At 40.3% G+C, this 27,049-nt stretch overlaps 1 protein-coding gene across 2 annotated transcripts in view; it reads left to right on the top strand.

Moving 5' to 3' along the window:
• ATF6 (activating transcription factor 6) overlaps positions 1-21,506 on the top strand; it is a 239,456-nt gene extending 217,950 nt beyond the window's left edge. For both annotated transcript variants that reach the window (XM_065946770.1, XM_065946761.1), the window contains one exon: positions 16,252-21,506. In XM_065946770.1, coding sequence (XP_065802842.1) covers positions 16,252-16,460 — 209 coding nt within the window. In that variant the 3' untranslated portion in view covers positions 16,461-21,506. The remainder of the gene's footprint in view (positions 1-16,251) is intronic.
• The last annotated feature ends 5,543 nt before the right edge of the window (positions 21,507-27,049 follow it).

Below are 27,049 nucleotides of genomic sequence, written 5' to 3'. Positions count from 1 at the left end.
TTGCCAAAAACCTATATCATACCAGGATTTATTCAGTAGTTTTGTAAATATGACTGCTTTCTTTTTCTGAAAGAAATAGAAATGTCTGAGAGAAAATGGCTCCCCTGCCAAAAAGAGAAATAGCTTTTATGACTCAGAGAATAATAGTTTAACCACATAGCAAGAGATAGCTTGTCTGTATCCCACTTTATATTAATTCAGAACTCATGATAAATTCTTGGAAAAGAGGCATTTGTTGTAAGAGTCAAAAGTGGTACTATTTGTAGGCTTATGTGGTAGTGTATCAGAATTCTCAGAATGGAAAAATTATTCAATGTGTAGATTAGTATATTCCAAATTATTTTTGTGTTAGAAAATAAAAATCTTGTACAGTCCTTAGGCCATTTCTTTTGAGAATCTGAGAGAAGACCATCCAGGCCATTTCTAATTTGGGGGGTGGGTTGAGGATGGGATATCAGTTCACAGCAGAGCCTTAATTGTACTTAGTAGTGACTACTATCAGCTGTTTAACCAAGTATCCTCTAGTATTTTTCTCTAAATAAATCCAGAGATCTTTCCTCAATTGTTAGACAACTTTTCTAGATTAGTTTCCAATAATAGCAAAAGGGAAATTTTTTTCCATTAATTTTCTGATTACTTCATCTGCAAGAGTGAAGTGAATACTGAAACAGTGAGCTTCTCTCATTTGTGGAGACCTCTGAATAAGGCACTCAACAGTCATTTGTTTCCAGATATCTACAGATAGTGTTTATACCAGTTTCTTAGCTTTTTAAAAATCCTATTTGTTATCAAAGACCTCTGTGTCTAAAAGATAAACTTACTTAGTTTGTAGGTTTTTGAAAAAGTAAAATCTAGATGACTCAACACTTGGTCAAATTTCAACTATGAATGAGACTGATTTAGTAGTCTCAGGCTCTCAGCATTTATTTTATTTGGCCTTACGTAGTAGCACAGTGGTAAAGAATCCGCCTGCCAGTGCAGGCACAAGAGGCAAGAGTTCAATCCCTGGGTCAGGAAGACCCCCTGGAGTAGGAAGTGACAACCCACTCCAGTGCTCTTGCCTGGGAATTCAAGGACAGAGGAGCCTGGCAGGCTACGGTCCATGGGGTCGCAAAGAGTTGGATACAACTGAACACACTTGCATGCACACACATTGTCAGTGAAACTTGCCTGGAGGCAGGACTGCATGTTGCAGTGCTCAAACAGAGCAGTAGAGCTATTTGTAAATGCAGACACCTTTAAGAAGCCCTGTTTCCTGGGTTTTGCTTAGGTAACCCTACAGAGCTATCAGCTGTGAGTAACAGTGGGGAGTAAACACAGGAAACTGGGGAGTTCTAGGCTTTTCAGAACATTATGTAGTTGAAAAGCAACATGGTTTCCTGCAGACTGAGAACTGCGGACATTGCAGTGGAGAAATGAGACCCAGCATGGCAAATAACCTGGTGGACATTGACCTCTGAACCTGGTCTCCGCCTCTCTCTTACCTCCGCTCCTGCCCCTTTTTCGAGAGAGGGGAGAATTCTCTAGTTAAAAACGGAACCCACAGGAGAGCGTGTCCCTTCTGAGGAAGCCGCCTTTCTCTCATTCTTGTTTAGCTCAGTTCTGTGAATGTGCTGGAGGAGAATACTTCTAACACCCTCCGTAAGTCAGCGTCCTGTGGGAACACTTCCACACAATCAAAGCCTCATTGATTCATTTATTTTAAAGTGCCTATCAAGTGCCTTCTGCGTGCCACGCACTGGGGATTCAGCAGTGAGCAAATGGATAAAAATGCCTTGTCCTCAGGGAGCTGACTTTCTACTGTGACTCCTCCTAAGAGCTGTCCAAGTTAAATGGAGCTTTAGAAGTGGGTGTATCTGAGAAGCCTTCGAAGTTTACAGGGCCCCCTGACCTGTTCCTGTGCCCCTAAGCAGGTTCTGTATCTGAGCAGGTGTAGAAAGGAAAAGACACTTCTTCCTGTTGCAAGAATATGAAGAAGGGCAGCCTTCATTGTTACTCAGACTGCTTTCTGGATATGTGTGTGTGTGTGCGTGTATGTATATATAGGTATATATATTTCACTTTATTGATTTTTAGTCTACAGTTATAATACCACGTCAGGTTTCATTCATTTTAACCTGTTGGCAGTTGTTTCTGGAATATGAAGGAGTTTTTCTGCATGTACCTGGTATTGGGTGACTGTCATTTCCAAAATATTTTAAGATTCCATTTTATGAATAAAACATATGCTAGACTTTTTACTAGGCTGAGAGCAATATGACAATATCAGGCCTCAGGTTCCTTCATGTTCTACAATTCTGATTTAGTCATTCCATGTAGAAGCTGAGCCTGCCCAACACAATGGGCAGAAATATGACAGAGAAAGCTATTTTGATACTCTGAGAAGAATGTATAATTCCCATGTATTAACTTTAAATGCAATTACAGAGCCACAGTTTTTCAGAAGAAAGAGTTCTCTTTGACCCAGGGTTAGTAATTGCAGAGGTTTGGTTCTTAATCTGCTGGTGGGGTAGTTCTTCCACGTGTTCTGGTTTTATAAGGAAGTGCTTTTGAACATTGGTTCGGTTCTTATGGGTCTCAAATTGCAGATTGTGACACCATGAAACACTTTTCTAATACTTGATGCCAGTGATTTAATTATTTGAAGCAATAACATTGGTCATCCCTAGAGTTGGGCCCAGATCCCAGGCTAAAACTCCAAACTGTATCTTAGGGCAGCAAATCCGCTCCTACGTCTAGTTCATTCAGTTTTCAGAATGAATTTTAATCCCAACCCAGTGTTCTCATGGGTCGCTTTGTTGCCACTCATACTGAAGTTCACTTGTTCTCAGTTTTTCAGTCTAATTGAAATTATGTAATCAGATTTCAGTTTGGTAGTCTAGAAATTCAGTTTGAAACAAAATGAGTAATTTTGTCATATCCATTTAATGATCTGTCAGGGGCTGTTGAAGACCAATGAAATGTAGCTCTTTTTATGATCTGATGAAAAAACCTCTCACATATGTGAGCAGCGTTTCCAGGCAAAGACTAGGCAAGTCCAGGGTAAAGCAGACTAATACCATTAGTCTTTGAACAGCTATGGAATTGTTTTGGAATTATGAGCAATTATTATGGAATCTGAACAATTATAGTCAGATTTCCTGATATCATCCTAGCAAACTATCGAAAGCCCTGGAGGAGCTGAACTTGAGAACATGTAGGAAAGTGACCCTGTACAGCTTAGACCTCTGTAAGCCCCGAGATTTCCCAGGGGATAAATTTCATCTGGTCACCTTAAAAAGAGTCATTGTTGATGGTTATGAATTCAGAATATAAACTTGAGGTTGAAGAGAAGTGACTTCGGCTGTGTTTCAGAGGTCTTAATAGGATTATTTTTGTGTTTGAGGATGTTAGAAATTCTTTGTTGCTACCATTTCTGGAAGTATTCTAGGATGACACTTTCTCAAGTTGGAGTCAAGAATGATAGAACTTTCATAGAGCAAAGAATTACCTGATGACATGACTAGCAAGTATGAAGGACAGCCTTCTTAACCATGTTCTGTATTTCTCATTGTCTGCTGGAAAGAGATATTGCTAATTTCAGTATGTAGTGGTGAATGAACAGAGATATTCTGTGAGTTTATGAAGTTGATGGTCTAGTAGGGGAGGCATATATTCATAAACAAGTAAATAAGCCAGTGTTTAATTATATGTTGTGTTAAGTGCTATGAAGGGAAATAACTGATGTGATTTGAGGATGCTACTTGAGGCTCAGGGGTTAAAGCGTCTGACTGCAGTGTGGGAGACCTGGGTTCGATCCCTGGGTTGGGAAGATCCCCTGGAGAAGGAAATGGCAACCCACTCCAGTATTCTTGCCTGGAGAATCCCATGGACGGAGGAACCTGGTGGGGTACAGCCCACGGTGTTGCAAAGAATCGGATATGACTGAGCGACTTCACTTTCACTTTCACTTCAATTTTGGTAGTAAGAAGAAAGGCTTTTCTGAGGAAATGCACTTGTTTGATGTTTTACCAATATTTTGAATGTGATTTTGTTGCTTTTGAAACACTCCTATAAGCTGCATAAAGGGAGAAACCTCATTTTCTTATGTAATTCCTTACAGTTTAAGGCACTTAGTAAATGTTGGTGGGCAGTTTTGTGACCCATGATATGGTGTCCATTTTCCTTTAGAAAATTCACCCTCTGTTTAATTTGGATTCAGAAAATTGGATCTGAATGCTTTTAAGAGTCTGTAACCATGCCTGGTCTATAGTTAGTATGTAAACATTTGTTGAATGAATGAATCAAGATTACAAACTGAGTTTGGTTTCTCAGTTAAAAGTATTCTCGGTGATCAGATAAAACCACAGAGGTACGCTTTTCCTCATGTTCATCATTCTTTTTTAAAAATTTTTATTGAAGTATGGTTGATTTACAGTGCTGTGTTAGTTTCAGGCATACAGCAAAATGAATCAGTTATACATATATCTACTCTTTTTTTATTTTAGGTTCTTTTCCCATAAAGGATGTTACAGAGTATTTAGTAGAGTTCCCTGTGCTATGCAGTAGCTATTTTATATATGGGGGCTTCCTTGGTGGCTCAGATGGTAAAGAATCTGCCTGCAGTGTGGCAGACCTGGATTTGATCCCTGGGTCAGGAAGATCCCCTGGAGAAGGGAATGGCAACCCACTCTAGTATTCTTGCCTGGAGAATCCCATGGACAGAAGAGCCTGGCGGGTTGCAGTCCATGGGGTTGCAAAGAGTCAGACACAACTGAGAAACTGCAATTTCACTTTCATTTTATATATAGAAGTGTGTATATGTCAATCTCCCAGTCTATCTGTCCTCTCCCCTTTTCCCCCTGGTAATAAGTTTGTTTTCTACAAGTGACTCTATTTCTGTTTTATAAGTAAGGTAATTTGTACCTCCCCCCCCCCCCCCACATTCCACATATAAGCCATAGCATATGATATTTGTCTGTCTTTGTCTGACTTCTTCACTCAGTATAACAGTCTCTAAGTCCATCTGTGTTGCTGCAAATGACATTATTTTGTTCTTTTTTGCAGCTGAGTAATATCCTATTGTACATATGTGCCACATCTTTTGTTATGTCTTGGCTATGGTAAATAGTTCAGTAAACATCATGATGCGTGTATCTTATCATACTACAATTTTCTCCAGATACATGCCAAGGAATGGGATTGCTGGATTATATGATCCAGTAGTTCTGTATTTAGTTTTTTAAGTTCAGTTCAGTCGCTCAGTCGTTTCTGACTCTTTACAACCCAGCATGCCAGGACTGTAGCACGTGAGGCTTCTCTGTCTGTTACCAACTCCCAGAGCTTGCTCAAACTCATGTCCATCGAGTCAGTGATGCCATCCAACCATCTCATCCTCTGTCATCCCCTTTTCCTTCTGCCTTCAATCTTTCCCAGCATCAGGGTCTTTTCCAGTGAGTCAGTTCTTCACCTCAGGTGGCCAAAGTATTGGAGCTTTAGCTTCAGCATCAGTCCTTCCAATAAATATTCAGGACTGATCTCCTTTAGGATGGACTGGTTGGATCTCCTTGCAGTCCAAGGGACTCTCAAGAGTCTTCTCCAACACCACAGTTCAGAAGCATCAGTTCTTTAGCACTCAGCTTTCTTTATGGTCCAACTCTCACATCCATATGTGACTACTGAAAAAACCATGGCATTGAATACACAGACCTTTGTCCGTAAAGTAATATCTCTGCTTTTTAATATACTGTCTAGGTTGGTCATAACTTTTCTTCCAAGGAGCAAGCATCTTTGAATTTCATGACTGCAGTCACCATCTGCAGTGATTTTGGAGTTCAAAAAAATAAAGTCTGTCACTGTTTCCACTGTTTCCCCATCTATTTGCCATGAAGTGATGGGACCAGTTGCCATGATCTTAGTTTTTTGAATGTTGAGTTTTAAGCCAGCTCTTTTACTCTCCTCTTTCACTTTCATCAAGAGGCTCTTTAATTCCTCTTCACTTTCTCCCATAAGGGTGGTGTCACCTGTATATCTGAGGTTATTGATGTTTCTCCTGCCAGTCTTGATTCCAGCTTGTGCTTCATCCAGCCTGGCATTTTACGTGATGTTTTCAGCATGTAAGTTAAATAAGCAGGGTGACAATATACAGCCTTGACTACTCCTTTCCCAATTTGGAACCAGTCTATTGTTCCATGTCCAGTGGTAACTGTTGCTACTTGACCTACATGCAGATTTCTCAAGAGGCAGGTAAGGTGGACTGGTAGTCCCACAGTTTATTGTGATCCACACAGTCAACAGCTTTGGCATAGTCAGTGAAGCAGAAGTAGATGTTTTTTGGGAATTCTCTTGCTTTTTCTACAATCTAACTGATATTGGCAATTTGGTCTCTGTTTCCTCTGCCTTTTCTAAATCCAGCTTGAAAATCTGGAAGTTCTCAGTTCACGCACTGTTGAAGGCTAACTTGGAGAATGTTGAACATTACTTTGCTAGCATGTGAGAAGAGTACAGTTGTGCGGTAGTTTGAACATGCTTTGGCATTGCCTTTCTTTGGGATTGGGATGAAAAGGAACCTCCATACTGTCCTCCATAGTGGTTATACCAATTTACATTCCCACCAACATTGTAGGATGGTTCCCTTTTCTCCACACTCTCTCTAGCATTTATTGTTTGCAGATTTTTTGATGATGGCCACTCTGACTGGTATATGGTGATACCTCATTGTAGTTTTGATATGTGTTGGAGCATCTTTTCGTGTGCTTTGTAGCCATCAGTATGTCTTTGGAGAAATGTCTATTTAGATCTTCCAGCTATCTTTTTATTGAGCTGCATGGGCTGTTTGTATATTTTTGAGATTATTTGCAAGTAAAGGAATTATTTTCTCCCATTCGCTGGGTTCATGCCCATCCTTTTTAACACACATGTTCCCATCATTTTTTCCCCAAGAATATCATTTGGTTTCAGGACTCCATCTGTCTTATCTGCAAATAAACTCCAAAATTGCAGTTCTAACCCTGTTTTCTCCTGCCAATCAGTCCTCACCCCTATTTCCTACTGCTTGCCTGTTCTCTCCACTAAAATGTCATGGAATCTCAGACATGTATGTGCTCGATGTCTCCCTTGACAGCTGCATGGCTCACTCCTCACCTCCTGAGGTCCTTATTCAGAAGTCACCCTCTCAGTGACGCCTCCACCGGGCACCATATCTAAACTGCAAGCCCCTCCTCACACCGCCACCCTCACTCCCTAACCCCCTTCAGTGCTTTGTTTTTACCCATACTGCTTGTTTAACATTCTGTATACTTAACTTATTTATTTTCTGTCTCCATGCTTACTTTCACCTTTTATAAGGGTTCGACTCTATGAGAGTAAGTTTTTGTTTTTTTTTTTTTCTTTCTGTTTTGTTCACTTCTATATCCTCAGTGCCTGGCACATGGTAGGAATTCAGTGAATATTTGTTGAATGGATAAATATATATAATGTTCAAGCATTATAAATATAATGTTTATATTGCATTAGAATACACAGTGAACAAGTCAGGTGCTTGAACCAGTGCATACTATGACTGGGAATGAAACAGCTACAAATGCAAATTGATACCAGAGTTTCCTGATAGTGACCCAGATACTCAGAGTGTAGTTACCATTGGTGATGTGATTTCCTGAAATGATGATAAACAAATCTCAGTTAAGTTAGAAAAAATAACAATAATATTCCCAACATAGTGGAGTGGTTTGTAAGAATGTATTCTAAAGACACTCTGACTATGTTTGAACTTCCTGCTCTGCCATTTCCTTGTTGTATGGCTAGTTGCATGATATTTCTATGCTCCAGTTTTCTCATCTATAAAATGGGAATAATAATGCCTGAATTAAGAGGTTATTTTGAGTATTACATGAACAGTATCTGGCAAACCAAAGCACTAAATGTTATTAAATAAATTATTCAGTAGTTTATTCCTGGAAATTTAGTATTTATAAAAACCCATGTAAAAATGCTTTATATTTAAATACAAAACAGTGAGTTTATTAATATAGTAATAATCAGGTTTCTTTAGTCTACACAAATATTGTATGAGATATAGGACAGTTTTGCAAGGGACTGTTCCTGTGCATTACAGACTGTTCAGCTTCCTGACCCCTGCCCATTAAATTTTAATAGTTCCCTTCAATCATCATGACCACTACATGTCTTCCTTAAGGGTTGGTGGGTTTTGTATACATTATTGTAGGCCCATACATTTTTTAAATGCAGTTATTATAGATCTTCTAACTAGATAAGTTCTTTCTCATCTGTCTCCCCATTGTTCAGAAATATAACAATCATGTAATATTTAACAAAATTTATACCTCTCCTTCTCAAACTATTCTGAAAAACTGAAGAGGAGAGAACACATCCAAATTCATTCTGCAAGGCCACCATTACCCTGATACCAAAATCAGACAAAGATACTATGAAAAAAGAAAACCACAGGCAAATATTTCTGATGACTATAAATGCAAAAATCTACAATAAAGTATTAGCAAACCAAATTCAATAACATGAAGTGATTGGCCTCCAACTAATAAAATAATATTAAAAAAAAAAAAAACAAATTCAATAACATGTAAAAAGGATCATATACCATGATCAAATGGGATTTATTCCAGGGATGGAAGGATGGCTCAATATCTTCAAGTCAATTAATGTGGTACATCATATTAACAAAATGAAGACTAAAAATCACATAATTATCTTAACAGATGCAGAAGCATTTGACAAAATTCAATATCCATTCATGATAAAAACTCTCATCAAAGTGAATATAGTGGGAACATATCTAAACATAATAAAGTCCATTTATGAAAAACCCACAGTTAATATATTCAACAAGAAAAGCTGAAAGTTTTTCCTGTAAACTCAGGAATAAGGTAAGGATGCCAATTCTCACCACGTCTATTTAACACAGTGTTGGAAGTTCTAGCCATATTAATCAGACAAGAAATAAAAGGCATACAAATTGGATGGGAAAAAGTAAAACTCTCACTACTATGACATGACACTGTATGTAGAAAACCCTGAAATCTTTACCAAAAAAACTAATAAATGAGTTCAGTCAGCTACAGGATCCAAGATTAATTAAAAAAAATATTTTGTTTCCCTATATACTAATAATGAGCTATCAGAAGGAGAGTTCAAGAAAACAGTCCTATCTACAGTTGCATCAAAAAGAATAAAATTCCTAGAAACAAATTTAAACCAAGGAGGTTAAAAGACCTGTACTCTGAAAACTGTAAGTTGTTGATGAAGGAAATTGAGGACAGTATAGATAAATGTAAACACATTTGATGTTCACAAATTGGAAGAATTAATCTTGTTAAAATGACCATACTACCCAAAGCAATCTACGGATTTAATGCACTGCCTATCAAAATAGCTATGACATTTTTCACAAGACTAGAACAAACAATTCTAAAAATTTTACATGGAACCACCAAAGACCTCAAATAGTCAAAGCAACTTGAGAAGAAAGAACAAAGTTGGAGGCATCACACTTCCTGACTTCAGACTATACTACAAAGCTACAGTTATCAAAATAGTGTGGTTCTGTATATAGATACATAGATCAGTGGGACAGAATAGAGACCCCAGAAACAAATCCACACATTTATGGCCAATTAATCTATGACAAAAGAGGCAAGAATATACAATGGAGAAAAGACAGTCTCTTCATTAAGTGGTGCTGGGAAAATTGCACAGTTACATGTACTGTATATAAAAATAAACTCAAAATGGATTAAAAACCTAAATGTAAGACTGGAAACCATTAAACTCCTAGACGAAAACATAGGCAGAATACTCTTTGACAAAAATTGTAGCATTATTTTTTAGGATCTGTCTCCTAAAGCAAAGGAAATAAAAGCAAAAGTAAATAAATGGGACCTAATTAAACTTAAAGGCTTTTGCATAACAAAGGAAACCATCAACAAAATGAAGACAGCCATTTTGGGAGAAAACAGGAGAATGGGAGAAAATATTTTCAGTGATATGACCAGTAAGGGGTTAATATCCAAAATATATATAAACAGCTCATAACAATTCAATGTTGAAAAAGCAAACAGCCCAAATTAAAAAAAAAAAATGCAGAGGGCCTGAATAGACATTTTTCCAGAGAAGTCATACAGATGCCCAACAAGCACATGAAAAAAAAAATGCTCAGCATCACTGATTATTACAGAAATGCAAATCAAAACCTCAATGAGATACCACCTCACACCTGTCAAAATGGTTGTCATCAAAAAGACCACCTATAACAAATGTCAGAGAGGATGTGGAGAAAAGAGAACCCTTGTACACTGTTGGCGGGAATGTAAATTGGTGCAGCCACTATGGAAAACAATATGGAGTGTCTTCAGGAAACTAAAAATAAAACTACCACATGATCTAGCAGTTCCCCTTCTGAGTATATATTTGAAGAAAATGAAAACATTAATTCAAAAGAACACATGCACCTGAATGTTCATGAGAGCATTATGTACAGTAGTCAAGATATGAAGGCAATCTAGGTGTCCATCAGCAGATGAATGCATAAAGAAAATGTGGTATATATAGCTGCAACAGAATACTACTCAGCTATAAAAAAGAATGAAATGTTGCTATTTGAAACAACATGGATGGACCTAAAGAGTACTAGGCTTAGTGAAATAAATCAGACAGAGAAAGACAAATACTGTATGTTATCACTTATATGTGGAATCTAAAAAATAAAATGACCGAATATAATAAAACAGAAACAGACTAACATATGGAGAACAAAGTAGTGGTTTCCAGTGGGGAGAAACAAGGTAAAGGTAGGGAATAAAGAAGTAGAAACCACTATGTATAAAATAAATAAGCTCCAAGCATAGAGAATATAGCCAATATTTTATAATAACTTTAAATGGAATATAATCTATACAAATACTGAATCATTATGTCATACAATTGAAATTTATGTAATAGAGCAAATCAACTATACTTCAATAAAAAAATAAATAAGTACACATGTATTTTTTAAATGTTTAACAGATTCTGGTTTGTCTTATAGTTAAACGTATAAAGCCCTTCCCACTGTCCTTACCTGCCTTTGGACACTCACAGCCTGAAATCTCTCCACTGTCAGAGAAACAGCAAAGGGCAGACAATAGTAGTTACTGGGAGCTGTTTGCTCCTGCTGGTGTTCTTCCTTATATCTCTAGAAAGATTCAAGTCGGAAGTGTATTTTGTGTTTCCATCTGCAGTTTGCATGCCTGCTAAGTCACTTCAGTTGTGTCCAACTCCGCGACCCCATGGACCATAGCCCGTCGGGCTCCTCTGTCCATGGGGATTCTCCAGACAAGAAAAATGGAGTGGGTTGCCATGCCCTCCTCCAGGGGATCTTCCCGACCCAGAGATCAAACCTGCGTCTCTTATGTCTCCTACATTGGCAGGTGGCTTCTTTACCACTAGTGTCACCTGGGAAGCCCATCTGCAATATGACTATTATTCATTCAGTCTTCTTTCCCGCTGACGAGGGAAAGGTTCTAGCTCTACCAGTGATCCCCTACCTGCTACCTTCAAAAATGCCAGACATTTTTTAAAAGAGCCACACCTCTTTTCTATCAGTATTTTAACATATTCAGTGACATGGACATTTATATATTGGTTATAAAGAAAAAGATCAATATTGGAGTTCTCATAGAAGGTTCTTAGAAGAAGTTCTTGAAACAGGAATAACATTGAAACATATACATTACCATATATGAAATAGATAACCAGTGTGAGTCTGATGTATGAGGCAGGGCATCCAAAGCCGGTGCTCTGTGACAACCTGGAGGTATAGAGTGGGGAGGGAGATGGGAGGTGGGGTTCAGGATGGAGGGGACATATATATACGTATGGCTGGTTCATATTGATGTATGGCAAAAAATCACAATATTGTAAAGTAATTATCCTACTTAAATTAATTTTTTAAAAAAGAAGTTGAATGGAGAATTTGGGTAGAAGAGTAGAAAGAGCTTTTTAATTTTTTTTTCCAATGCATGGTGCACTGGGGTGGTCAAAATCAGGACATGTGTGATATTTTACCACTTTATTGTTCATTCTATTCCCACCTTCCATTCCCTTTGTCTCCTCTTTCTTATCCATTTGGGTTTCTTTCCTGATTTTTCAGTTTGTTTGGTTTGGATGAAGTTATCTCTTGTGATCCGTGGAAGGGGGGATTTTTATCTACCTTCCATTGTCCCCCCACACCCCACAGAATTCAGGCACAGATAGCAACAGCCTACAACCAGTCACCAGCCTAACTTGCACGGAGCAAGCTACCTACCTCTTGTTAGGATTAGTGTCTGATTCTGAATAGAAATCTGTTTTCTCATACATAACTTCTTTGCAAAGCACTGGTAAAGTCTTGTTCTGTTTTGCTTTTAAATTAAGCTTTCTGTAAAATTCTGAGGTATTTGAATTCCGTTTACAGTCAAGGCTCTGATGTATGTGTTAGTCATCTCCAGCTAACAGCCTCTTGGCAGGCCATTCTTAATTCAGTTACTATGTGTTTACAGGCGTTCAGAATTTCACATTGCCTAGAGTTTTTCCACCTCCACTGTCTAGGCACTTTTTTTTCATGCTTTCCCAGTCCTTCTGGGCATTCAGAATCACTTTCTGGTGCTCACGTTTCAAGTCAATCACCTCTTCCTTTTTATTTGCCTGATTAATTTTGAACTTGAAGTATTCATATTTTATACTTTTTTCCTGACTCAGGCCAAAGTTTCTTCTCATTGTGTTGACTTCAGAAGGCCCAGAACATAAGATTAGTTATATCACTTGTGCAGCACCCAAAAAAAGTGCTTGCTAGTACAAGAGGGAAAGTGAACCATTACCATTTGTGCCCCATACTGTTCCTTTTAGTTCTCTTTTTCCCAGTCACTGTCTTTTTTCATTAAGTACACAAAAAATGTTTTAGCAATCTTTTCACATAACTCAGCTCTAACAACTCCCTAATCCAGTATTTACCTTGTTCCCTCTTGTCAGAAAGCCCATGAGCTGTGATGTTTTCTCTTATTCCGGGTGTGCTGCCCATTCATAATGAAAGCCTGGCCCTTAATGAGAGTGTGCAGTCCGTCCTCAGCCTCTCACATCCTGTCTGGATTTTCCTTCAGAGGCTCTTCCTCTCCCTTTTCCCTGAGCCACCAGAATCTTCAGGTCTCATCTCTCCAGTTAGAACCTACTCTGGTATATATGATTCACATGCGTGCATGCTCAGTCATGTCCAACTCTTTGTGACCCCATGGACTGTAGCCCACCAGGGTCCTCCATCCATGGAATTCTCCAGGCAAGAATACTGGAAGTGTGAAGTGAAAGTCGGTCAGTCATGTCTGACTCTTTGCGACCCCATGGACTATGCATACAGTCCATGGGATTCTCCAGGCCAGAGAACTGGAGTACTGAAGTGGGTAGCCCTTCCCTTCTCCAGGGCATCTTCCCAACCCAGGGATTGAACCCGTGTCTGTTTCATCTCCTGCACTGGCAGTCAGATTCTTTACCATTGCACCACCTGCAGACCCCTTGTATTATTCACACTGAGGCGCAGTTTCAGAGTTTCAGAGTCTCTCTGTTGCTCCTGGAAGCAGACTGTGTGCCTGACAGCACAGGGGAAGGGCCTACCAAGACCACAAGCTGTCATAAGCTGTTTCCCATTCTGTTCTCCTTTAGTTAAAATAATTAGAACCTCATCAGTAATGTTGAGACCACCCCACTCATTATGCAAGGGGGTCAGTACTGAAACCCCCAAAGGACTCTTTTATAGGGTCCCGCAGAGTGGACCAAAGAAAAGAAGTTGCTAGAGCCACTCTTATTTTTTTAGAGGTTGTGGGTAACCTGGGAGTCCTAATGGTATGTCAATTTAAACCCTAAATTGTCAGTTTGTCGTTTAGAAGGGCTCCCTAAATTCGGTTTAAGACATTCATATCCTGTCTGGTAGAGTCTTCTTCTAGTACTGCCGGTCATTTCCTTGGACTCAGAGTTCAGAAAGGAGTTAAGAACAGAGTCCATTTTAAAGCCTCCCAAACCATAGCTAGTCTGAGCCTCCTGGTTGGGCTTAAGATAATGGTGCCATTTCAGCCATGGCGAGGGACTCCCAGATTTTTGGAATCATGACACAGCTTTAGTTTTCCCACAAGCATCTGAGCTCATATCACCAGAGTTTTCATCCCTTCCCAATACTTAAGATAGTAAAGAACTCCAGTTATCGGTTGAAAGCATAGCAGGCACATGGGCTCTGATGACTTCTGCAGGTGGTATGGGCTATATGAGAGAACCTAGTTTTGATCTTAAACTGTCGTCTGAATTCTGAGTCAATCCAGGAAAGTAGTAAAAATTAGTAATGTATATTATCTCTTACACACCTGTTTTTCATTATTCGGTCATCTCTGTGTGTGTGTGCATGCACACACACATACAGTCTTTCAGTTTTTCTAAAAGAGACGGACCACGGTTCCAAAAGGAAATGACTAGTGTGGTACCGTGGAATCTGAACCCTATCACATGTTCTGAAGGTAATAACTCCAAATACATTAGCAGCTTGTCTTTCTTCCATTGCCTACTTTTTAGAAAAGAAAACACCTGGATAGGGAGAGGTTGGCTAACTTACAGGCAATCAGATTTAATGCTCTAAAGATAAGTAAATGATTTGATAGCCATTACAGAGTAGCAGGAGTTGTAAAATTGGAGTTAAAATTCCATAGCAATGGTCTTAAAAAATAAGTAGGGTTAGTTAATACCCAGCAGCAACCAACTGCTCTTCATCACTAGTAAAGCTGGGAAAGAAGGAAATTAGCTTTAACTGTAATCAAAGAGACTTGTTAGACTTGTAGTGGGAAATTCACCATCAGTGGAGACTATTTTAGAAATTGAAACAATCAACCAATAAAAGTGGAAGAATGATGTCTTCCATTAGCTTTAAAATAGGATATATGATCTGCTCAAGGCACTTAAAGTTGACAGATAATTACATTTAATAGTTTTTAACCTTTAAGGGGTGATAGACCTCATTAAGAATCTGATGTAACCCCCCTCTCCAGAAAAATGCTCACACAAATAAAACTTTGCATGTAATTTCAGGGAACTTATGGACTCTCTGAAGTCTTTGCATTAGACCCCATTTTAAGACACCCCAGATTAGGTGATCTCTATAAATCTTTTCCTGCCTCATAAGTGACAAATTCCATAGTTCGGTTTTCCCAAACATAATGGAATCTGAGGATCAAATGTCAAACTTTGGATTTTCTTCCTCTGGATTTATAATACTTGGCATACATGGTGTAGTAGTAAAAAAATAAATAAATAAAAAGATAATGGAATAGAAAGAATTCTACTTTTAAATTCAGTTCTTTGTCTTAGAGAAGCCAAATGTTTAATTTTAAAATCACTGGTTGGCTGTGTTTCATCTTCATGAAAAGGCAGTGTAGGACTAGACCTTCGTCAGCATTCTTCCTGATCCCCACAGCCAGCTCTGGATTCATGGTTGAAAATGCAAACTGAGATGCCACGTTGACTCCCCAGCCTTCTTCCAAGTTCACACATCCTCTAACTGTATTGCTCTGACTGTTCAGCTGGACTTGAAAGATGTTATCTACTTAAAATTCTTTCATCAGTTTTATGCCAAGTTTCATTGACTACGAGTTGGAAAACACCACCCAGAATTACAAATCAGGGAATAAATTATTATAGCCTTCACTGTATTTTTATGTTCCTAATTTCTAACCCTTAAATGCATAGTTGGGAATATCTTAATGAAATTAGAAATATTACTGATGCACAGGAACCAAGCAGCCTTGGCCAAGGCCTCCTTACAATTCACATGATATGGTGGTCCATTTGACAAATTACTCCTTCCCACTGTTGAAATGGAAGGAGAAGACTTAAGTATTCTTCCCCCTACACCCACTCCCCACCCTCTGCTTCTGAAATCTCCTCTGTTCCAGTTGCTGCAGTCATGATACAACTGTATGAAAAGCATACAAGACTTATAATGTCTGTGAATAGATAACCTGTGGTATTAATTCTGACAGTGCCTCCAGTGCTTACTGAGCCAGTGAATGTTGTTTGGGAACTAGAACTGAGGAGAGGACAGTCCAGTAATCGATGAATTCTCTCTATATCCTTGAAAGCGTGTTGACAGTTCACACCTTGGAGCTCATGATGTCTTCCTGGGGTTGAAGCTTATAGTGGAATTCCACCTTCTGTTGAATATTTACTCCTTGTGTGTATTCCTCTCTGCAGAGAATGTGATCAACGGGCAGGATTATGAAGTGATGATGCAGATAGACTGTCAGGTGATGGACACCAGAATCCTCCACATCAAAAGCTCGTCAGTTCCTCCTTTCCTCCGGGATCAGCAGAGGAATCAAACCAGCGCCTTCTTTGGCTCCCCCCCAGCAGCCCCAGAGGCAGCCCAGGTTGTCAGCACCATCCCCGAGTCACTACAGTAGTGCCCTGGGCTGCACTGGAGGGCTAAGAATGGGGCCCTGCCAGACTGGTGAGCGGGTGTGAGAAAGGTTTCCTTTGGCCGCGGTGGCAAGCAGAGAACTGCCACATGATAGGATTCAGGAGACAGAAGGGGAAACCACGAAGCTGCTCCACTCTCCATCTGCCTGTCCACTTGAAGAGCCCTGAAGCTCGGGCACGAGGCGGCAGCAACTCTCCGGGGGCACAGGTCGCCCTGCGTTCCTCACCGCTGCCTGCTGTGGGTTTTTTTTTTCTGTACTTTTCTAAATTACTTTTCCCTCTGTATTTGTTTTGTGTTTAACTAGTCATATTCTTTCAAATAAGTCCCGCTTCCCCTCTCTGCCATTTCACTTTAGGTACTGTACTTTCATTTAACAGCACACAGATGTTTCCACTGATTAGATCTTTCATCAACCTAATGTAAACCAATTGTGGATGTATGCTTATTGGAAAGCAAATGTCAGAACCAGCAGAGCCAAAAGCATCCCCAAGAGAGGCAAACCCTTTGGAATGTTAGATAAAAGGGAAAATCCTCCGGTGGCAAAGTTTATCTTGGGATTTGCAGTTCACACCTGAAACGGCAGGAGAACAACTGTATTGGGGGGAGGGTAGTGAATTTGAGAGAATGAAATGGAAGAGATGGGGCGGGGGGTGGGGGGGAGCTTTTTGAAAGAGGTGATAGCTCCATTAATACATATATTTAAAACACTGAAAGTTTGATGTGATTGCAGTTTAATTTAAAGCCACAACTACCATTTATTCTGAGGACCGTGGGCCACTAAGAATTAGCACACGTATTTATGTCTTTGCTTATCTGATTCAGATCATCAAAGACCACAGAACAAGTCCTTCATTTTATTGTGAATCCCCACACACTACACACCTTCTATTAATATGATACCCAGTTCAGGTAAGGAGCATGTAGGTGACTTTAGATTTAAACAAACTCGAGTTTTTTCTCTTGAGAATTGACAGGTATTTACTCCTTTAAGACTATGCAAACAGGCAAATTAGATTCCTACTGGTGGATTGCATCCTATAATTTGACAGTAATTTTCAGTTCTCCAGTGAAAAGGCAGTGAAGGAATTTAATTCTTTTGTCCTCCCATTATTAAAGCCAGAACAAAACAGAAAAATATCTTGCTTTGTTCACTTGTACTTTACTTTCTTCTCCTCTGTGGTTTCTACCTTTAGCTTCAAAAATGGGTGTTTGACCCTCTCCTCCTCTGAAACTTTTCAATTTCTCAGTAGAATGCATTCTGCAAACACCGCTTCTTGTCCTAATTGACTTGCTTTGGTCAGATTTCTTCCCTTCCATTCCGCACTGTATCAGTCTCTTCCTCCCTGCAAGAAAAGAACAGAAAAAATACTTCAACTCCTCAAGGATTTATATGTAGCCAGTTAGTTTTCTGCCTGTGAAATTAGGCATGGTTCCCAAATAATTCTGAAGACGCACCAGCACTTCTGTGTGGACAGTGATGCTTCTCTAAGTCAGTCAGATGCTTTTGGAGGAAATCAGTTTAACTCTTGTGAGGGGAAGTAGAGGGCTCTGTTGCTCTGTTCCTCGGGAATCTGGAGTTTGAGAAGTATCAGCAGCCTCCTTTTCCGTATGTTCAAATCATTTTAAATCAGGGCAGCACCCCACTCTCATTCAGCTGTCCTGGGCAAGTTTCAGACAAGAGCCACTTCCCCAGGGGACCACTCTGCCTTCTGCTGTGTACCAAGAAATAGAAGGCAAGCAAGTGCCTAGAAGACCTTTAGGTTGCAGGCCAGTCTTCTGGAATGTCTTCTCCCGGCCCTGATCCTTCCCATTCTGTCTTGTGAATTATTCCAAACAAGAGGCTGCTGCCATGGCTAGTGGTCAGTGGCGACATGGTCGTTCCCAAGCTGCAAGTCTTCCCCTGGAGCTGAGGCCATCGTCACAGTGGATACACATACACGTGTGCGCGGAGTGATTATAGACGGAGCTTCCTTCCTGTCCTTTGCACTGAACCACACAAGAGCGAACCGCCACGTGGGGTTCTTGGTTTTAGCGCTCGCTTTTATTACTTTATCCCTCCATTCCCAGCGTTTCCTGCGCTCATTTTACCAAGTGGCCAGGCTGAAGACTTACATGTTGTGTCACCTAAATGCCTCTCTCAGGTGCGTTAAGTGTGGATTAAGAGTACTGTGAACTGACCATAAAAAGCAGTCTGGGAGCCTTGCCTACTTTCAATCACCAACCCTTCTGCTCCTTGTCATGACCTATTCTGGAATTGATCTTTTTGAGAGGTGGGAACAGGATTCTCCTCAGGGTAAAGTTTCAGGAAATGAGTGAAAGGCAACTGACAAGTGCAAAGAAATATTATACTTCATAAACTGCTGTCAAGGCTACTGCTAATCCCTGGGCATAATGGTATTTTTATTTTAATGTCTGTACGCTAGTTCAAGGTCCTTAGGAAATGGAAAGTTGCTGTGCCTGATGAATAAATTAAGATATTCTTTCCCTTAATTGTTGTGGTGAGATTGCCTTTTGGGGATGGCAACCAGGAATTATGGCGGATGTGTGGGTGTATATTTATTTAATTTTTTAATTTATTAAGTCTTTAAGTGGTATTTTGCAAGGTTGTGAGAATATTAGATAAGCTCATGGGAGAGGTCAAGTCCGCCTGTTACTAGATGACTGTGCCCTTTGGGGCACTGGTACTACTCCCTTGGGAAATGATGGTGAGAAGACTTCTGGGTATGTTTTTCCCACCTGGTTGCGACTTTTTAAGGCTTCATGGAAGTAGATGTTCCCTTGTGCTACCTACTGAGTCAGATGTCAGGAGCTGCTTCCCCATGGGGTTAACTCACTAAGCAGAACAGGGACACAGCTCCATTAGGACCATAGTGTGAAATGTCTCTTTCTAAAGTTAAGGTTTGTGAAAGGATCATCTTGAAAGAAATATATTGCTTGCCATCCTTGTAGTTTATGTTATTGGGTAGTTTTTGTTGTTTCACAAGTAAGAAATTCCCTGTGATTATGAAAGCTCAGAGCATCTTCTAATTTAAAAAAAGAAAAAAAAATGACTACAGGCTTCAGAACAAAGCTGGCATTTCTTTGCCTTCTCTTGTTAGCAAGAAGTAGACGCAGAGGTATTTGAAAGCAGCAATGTTACATGAGTCATTCCTGAGTGTTCTGAATAAACACTGCTTAGAAACAGAGAAGAAACTGGGGATTCAAACTGATTTTTCTAGCATTTTTAAAGAGACACTGTCCAGATTAAACTTTCCTGGTTTGAATCTGCCTCCCGGGAATGAACCCCCAGTAGTCACAGCAGCGACACTCTGATGAGACCCTGCTGCTATGGCGTCTGAGTGATTAAAGCTGGAGAACTCTCAAGCTCTTTGCCGCTTTTGTACTTTTTTCTGATTCTCACCATTTTACTAACCTCAGGTGATGAAACTTGACAATCAGAGAGAAAAACTTGTAATTACATTTGACTTTCTAACACATTGCCAAGTTTCAAAGCAGCTTCCACTTTCAACTATTAGAAGTAACCACTTTTACTGAAGAGCCAGAGTTAGAGTCCATGCCCTCTCCAGTCTGACCTCATGGAAATTTTCCACCATGAAAGCCCTCTTTCCACTGCACACTGCTGGGCCAACTCAGCTTCCTGCTTCAGAGTCATAGGACTCAGCTTCAGATGAGACCTGCATACTATCCTATTGGCTGTTTTCATACAAATTAACCTCTCAAATAAGAGTGCTTAATGCCAGAATTGATAGACATTTTTGACCCTCTATCGACCCCTCATTCTTTGCCAAATGCTACTTCAGTTAGTCTTGAGTCATTTTAATTTACAGCAATTAGGATCTTCGCTGCTAATATGAATACTAATTATAACTTTTACCTTAAAAGCAGAATAAAGCTTAAAGAGATAAAATGAAATATAAGAAATTTTTATTCTTACACCTAATAATATTTGGGAGGGAGCAATTCCTATTTCCCCTCACCCCTAGGGGTTGAGATTGAATTTTAATTTTCTAGGAAATAGAACATTGGACTACCACCCAAAATGTTGCCAGAGTCCAGATGGAACTATGCACATTAAAAAAAAAAAAAAAGAAAACACTTTTCTCTTACCTGAAAAAAGAGTCTGTTCTGTTAACTTATATTTTTAATGACTAAACTTAAAACAAATTTTATTTTGGACAAGACTAGAACGTTTTGCAGTTTATTCTGATATCTGTGTGTTAATCTGTCAGGTTTTCTGTCAGAACTTATGAAAAGAAGGATGACAGAGGTGTCTGGATCAGGAAACTTTCCTCTGTGTGAATCAGCTCATGGCTAGTCACTGTCAAATGGTGGGCACCATACTCAACATAGTGCTTTGCTGCTACCTTGAAGCCTTAGACACTTAGCACATTAAAAGACTTTTAATTATATTAAATGGGGAACCAAGGAGTAAATAAATCATAGTTTATCGTTTCCAAGATCAGCACCGTCTTGCTGCTTGCCCTCAGTGAAGTTGCTGACCATTAGTCAACAGGCAGACCAGGAGGCTTGGCCTATTGCCCAATAGGATCATCTCAGACAGAGTTTAGCAGGTTGACTTTCGAAACAGATATATATTGAGCCATTTTAACTCACACTTAGCCCTCATTTCTAGGTCAGTCATCTTCATGAGAGATGGTGGGGAAATAGAACTTTAGATGGAAACTGCTCTGTACTACTGGCCTCAGAGATGCTAGTCACTTGTCATCACATTGGCAGTATGGTTAGTCTGAGACCAGGAGTGCTTCTCCCACGGAGCCGTTAGAACCTGAGGAGAGCGCATCAGAGATACCGTTTCACCGGGACTCTCTTTCTAAGGTTGTATCCATGCTCAGTTAAGAATGGGTTAAAATGTGGAGGAAAGGTGTACCATTTTCTCCCTTAAAATTTTGTTTTGTTTTGTTTTCAACACATAAACAATGACAGCAGACTATGATATGCTTTTAAGCAAGTCTTTATAATGCAATACTTGTTCTTTGTCTAAAACTCAAATAAAAAATTTTTAAACTTGCTTGGTTTTGTTCTGTATGTAGAAAGAGGAAAAAAAAGACCCAAAATGAATCTGCAGTGTTAAGTGACTAGTAATGAGAAGGGAAGCCTGACATGGTTTTGTGGCTTGTTACTGTTTAGATGAAACAATTGAACTCTTTTCCACTCTTCTTCCCAACCTGGTTAAGTAAAAGTTTCCTTTATTGTGTCCAAATATTTAAACTACAGTCTTACTAAGGGGGAAAAAAATGTCTAAAAACTCATCCTTTGACATTCTACATCAGAAAATCAAGTTACTCAATCACACCAAAGACCTCTTTTCAGCTTGGAATGACATGTCTCCGTCCATGAAGCTGGTCTCTGCAGACAGCACAGAATCCATCTGGGAACAACCAGCGTAGGCATTTACTGAGGACCCAGGGTGTACCTCAAACACTGCTCTATGTTCACTACCTTTTATCTTATCTCAATCCTCCCTACAACTCGTTTCCTACAATGGGTGCCTAACTAGTAAGCAGCAGACCCGTATTTGGACCCAAGCAGTTAAACTCAGTGCATGGATTCTTACTTGCCCTATTGCTCCCCATCCTGAGGCATAGATCGAGCATAGGTACCTGCCCTAAAGGAGCCTGTGGGGCCAGGTACACAAATATACAAAATTGCAGTCACATTAGGGTTCTCTTAGAGGCAAAACTATGTTTCTTTCCTAGGATACCTTATCAGGCTTCTTTGGAAAGTAAGACCTCAAATCCCCTCTTCTGCAGAGAAGGTCAGCGCACGTTGGAGGGTAGGGGCCTGGGCAGCAGAAGAATAAAAGCTACAGGACTTGGTCTCTGGATTCTGGAGCTTCTCAGGGGCTCGTGAGAAGATTCCCTGGCCATAGGAGGGCAAAAAGACTTCACACTGCTCAGTGCGCTAAAATGTGAGTCCTCTTCGTTGTCTCAAAAATTCAGTGAAAGCCTATTGCACACACACCTTTGAATCGGTGTTGTTTGAGGGAGTGAAAGAATGGAAATAGGATGTAATGTGGTCTGACTGGTGCAGAAGAAAAGCTTGCAGACAGTAAAGCAAGATAATTCATAAATGGAAGAGTTGATGAAGCAGCAGAAGTAAACAGGGAAATATCACCCCCCATACCCTTGCCCTCACAGGACCCCACCACCAAATCATTACGGGATTGTCCCTCCAGGACTTCCCACTGTATGTGGGATAGTGTTCAAGCCAGTTTTGGGGTCTCAGAGAATAACCACAACTGACATTTGGATTACACAATACATGGTGCCTGAAATAGAGGGCACTTCTAGCATATACTCTGCAATTTATCAAACTAGACCTTTTTTGTTAGAAATTTAAACCACTTCCAATGTTTTGCTAACCATAGGAAATCTATAGTGTATTACTCCATCACATTCACTCCATCACATTTGGCATGGTCTCCACAATTGCCTGAAGACAGTTCTTCCCTTAGCTGACTTCATGATGATGGTTGATATATATAGAAGACTTAACTTGTAGTAGAGATTGTGCTAAGCATTTGTAAGCATTAGTTCACTAAACTGTACAGCAGCCTTATGAAGTAGTTTATCCACGATACAAATGAAAACATGGGCAAAAAAGTTAAGGAACTTGCCTAAGAACTCACAACTAGCACATACCAGAGCTAGGATTTGAAATTATGTCTCAGTTCAGTTCAGTTGCTCAGTCATGTCCGACTGTTTGTGACCCCATGGACCGCAGCACGCCAGGCCTCCCTGTCCATCACCAACTCCTGGAGTTCACTCAAAATCATGCCCATTGAGTTAGTGATGCCATCCAACAATCTCATCCTCTGTCGTCCCCTTCTCCTCCTGCCTTCAATCTTTCCCAGCATCAGGGTCTTTTCAAATGAGTCAGCTCTTCGCATCAGGTGGCAAAGGATTGGAGTTTCAGCTTCAGCATCAGTCCTTCCAGTGAACACCCAGGACTAATCTCCTTTAGGATGGACTGGTTGAATCTCCTTGCAGTCCAAGGGACTCTCAAGAGTCTTCTCCAGCACCACAGTTCAAAAGTATCAATTCTTCGGTGCTCAGCTTTCTTTATAGTCCAACTCTCACATCCATACATGACTACTGGAAAAACCATAGCCTTGACTAGACGGACATTTTTTGGCAAAGTAATGTCTCTGCTTTTTAATATGCTGTCTAGGTTAGTCATAACTTTTCTTCCAAGGAGTAAGCATCTTTTAATTTCATGGCTGCAGTCACCATCTGCAGTGATTTTGGAGCCCCCCAAAATAAAGTCTGTCACTGTTTCCCCGTCTATTTGCCATGAAGTGATGGGACCAGATGTCATGATCTTAGTTTTCTGAAGGTTGAGCTTTAGCCAGCTTTTTCACTCTCCTCTTTCATTTTCATCAAGAGACTCTTTAGTTCTTCTTCACTTTCTGCCATAAGGGTGGTGTCATCTGCATATCTGAGGTTACTGATATTTCTCCCAGCAATCTTGATTCCAGCTTGTGCTTCTTCCAGCCCAGCATTTCTCATGATGTACTCTGCATATAAGTTAAATAAACAGGGTGACAACATATAGCCTTGACATACTCCATTTCCTATTTGGAGCCAGTCTGTTGTTCCATGTCCAGTTCTAACTGTTGCTTCCTGACCTGCATACAGATTTCTCAAGAGGCAGGTCAGGTGGTCTGGTAATCCCATCTCTTGAAGAATTTTCCATAGTTTGTGGTGATCCACACAGTCAAAGGCTTTGGCATAGTTAAGAAAGCAGAAGTCGATGTTTTTCAGGAATTCTCTTGCTCTTGCGATGATCCAGCAGATGCTGGCAATTTGATCTCTGGTTCCTCTGCCTTTTCTAAAACCAGCTTGAACATCTGGAGGTTCATGGTTCACATACTGTTGAAGCCTGGCTTGGAGAATTTTGAGCATTACTTTACTAGCGTGTGAGATGAGTGCAATTGTGTCATAGTTTGAGCATTCTTTGGGATTGCCTTTCTTTGGAATTGGAATGAAAATTGACTTTTTCCAGTCCTGTGGCCACTGCTGAGTTTTCCAAATTTTCTGGCCTATTGAGTACAGCACTTTCACAGCATCATCTTTCAGGATTTGAAATAGCTCAACTGGAATTCCATCACCTCCACTAGCTTTGTTCATAGCGGTGCTTCCTAAGGCCCACTTGACTTCATACTCCAGGATGTCTGGTTCTAGGTGAGTGATCACACCATTGTGATTATCTGGGTCATGAAGATCTCTTTTTTTGTACAGTTCTTCTGTGTGTTCTTCCCACCTCTTCTTAATATCTTCTGCTCTGTTTAGTCCATACCATTTCTGTCCTTTATTGAGCCCATCTTTGCATGAAATGTTCCCTTGGTATCTCTAATTTTCTTGACAAGATCTCTAGTCTTTCCCATTCTATTGTTTTCCTCTATTTCTTTTCATTGATCACTGAGGAAGTCTTTCTTATCTCTCCTTGCTATTCTTTGGAACTCTGCATTTAAATGGGTGTATCTTTCCTTTTCTCCTTTGCCTTTCACTTCTCTTCTTTTCTCAGCTGTTTGTAAGGCCTCCTCAGACAACCATTTTGCCTTTTTGCGGAAGGTTGCAAAAGAAAAAGGCCACTTTCCCTTTTTCTTGGGGATGGTCTCAATCACTTCCTCCACTAAATGTCATGAACCTCTGTCCATTGTTCTTCAGGCACTCTGCCTATCAGATCTAATCCCTTGAATCTATTTGTCACTTCTACTATATAATCATAAGGCATTTGATTTAGGTCATACCTAAATGTACCTGAATGGTTTTCCCTACTTTTTCAATTTAACTCTGAATTTTGCAGTAAGAAGTTCATGATCTGAGCCACAGTCAGCTAGCTCCCAGTTTTGTTTTTGCTGACTATATCGAGCTGCTCCATCTTTTACTGCAAAGAATATAATCTGTCTGATTTCGGTGTTGACCATCTGGTGATGTCCATGTGTAGAGTCTTGTGTTGTTGGAAGAGGGTGTTTGCTGTGACCAGTGCTTTCTCTTGGCAAAACTCTATTAGCCTTTGCCCTGCTTCATTCTGTACTCCAAGGCCAAATTATGTCTACCTTGCTTTTAAAGTCACATTCTTTTTACCATAATACACTATCACTCATCCTTTAAAGCCATAAAGAATGTCACAGGAGACAAAGTAGAGACAGAAACAAAGCCACATATCACAGGCAACCAGGGTGCTGAGGCATGTTCAGGAAAGAGGAACAATAGCTAAGAGGCAGAGTCCAGCAATGCCAGTGGATTTTCTGTGGACAGTTCCTTCTGAAGGCACATACTCAATGTTTGTTGCATATGGAGCCCACAGTGGGCTGCTGCCCTGCCTCTCCTGGACCTTAATCCTTGTGTTCTTCTTGGGTGAGTTACCCGCTGGAGTGAAGACAAGCTGGGTGTTTCCACAATTGAAGGCCCCAGGCTTGGCCAGTCCACCCACTCAGCTCAGGTCAAAGAGCATTCAAGTGTGACCCTTCATCCCCATCTGCAGGGTGTATCCAACTGCTTACTCTTTTGATCACAAGTTCTTTTGTCTTTAGAAAGTTTTCACTGCTGAATTAACTTCTAGTGTGGATGTTGGACTATGAGATGGTGAGAGATACTTTTGTAAGAGATCACTAATCTCCAGATCCAAAACCAAAATGCTTTGGTCCAGAAGAGAGGCACGTATCTTTAAAATAAATGCAACACACCATATAAAGAAATGGGTCATCTTGTTCGCTTAGCTATGTTCAACCCTGTCACTCCTAAAAACTGCTCAGTTAGGAGTAGGGGGACCTTGTGAAGCTAACCAAAAATATTTCCAGTTGTTTACAGGCGTAGCCCTGTTTCTACATATATCAACTGGTTGTTTCAAAGAAAAACTGAGCCTCAGAAGCCTTTCCTGACTCTCATTTCTTAGATGTCCTGCTGGACTTCCAAAGCCTCTCAGGTTATGCACACTGCCCGAGTACCCAGTGGAACTTGGACTCCTGAGTTGAATTTCCCCATAGCTAGAGTTAGTGGCCCCAGAATTTAAACCTTTGTCACAGATTCTGTGTTGGACTAAGCTCAGGCAGCTACCACCAATCTGTGGGATGCTATATAGATAAACCAGATAATATCCTTGTCCTCAAAGACATGTGAATGATGTCTCTTCCGTGAATCTATGTGGTCACCACTCTGTTCCCACAGAAGAGTAAAGATAATTTCCAGACAAGGTCATGATTTCTGGTCAGGCTGAAAAATAGGTTTAGTTAGACACAAGCTGCTCTCAGGAGAGCTTTGGAATGGAAGATTCATTGACCAGTGTCTTTGCCACGGCCACAGAGCTCACCCACTCACTTGGCTGCCAGTCCTAGGACAAACAATGGTGCATTTCACTGCACTGTCTCTGGTTTCCTGAACATGCTGAAATTCTCTGCTCAGTGACTTGCTTACATCAGACCAACACAATGACCCCCTCTAGCCTGGCAGCCTCAAGCAAGACAGAATTACAGCAACCTCTGCACCACCATGGAGAAGGGGGAGAAGGAAATGGCAACCCACTCCAGTATTCTTGCCTGGAAAATTC

This window comes from Muntiacus reevesi, chromosome 1, assembly GCF_963930625.1.
Source record: "Muntiacus reevesi chromosome 1, mMunRee1.1, whole genome shotgun sequence".
Classification (NCBI taxonomy): Eukaryota; Metazoa; Chordata; class Mammalia; order Artiodactyla; family Cervidae; genus Muntiacus; species Muntiacus reevesi.
This window is presented reverse-complemented; position numbering and strand designations above follow the sequence as displayed.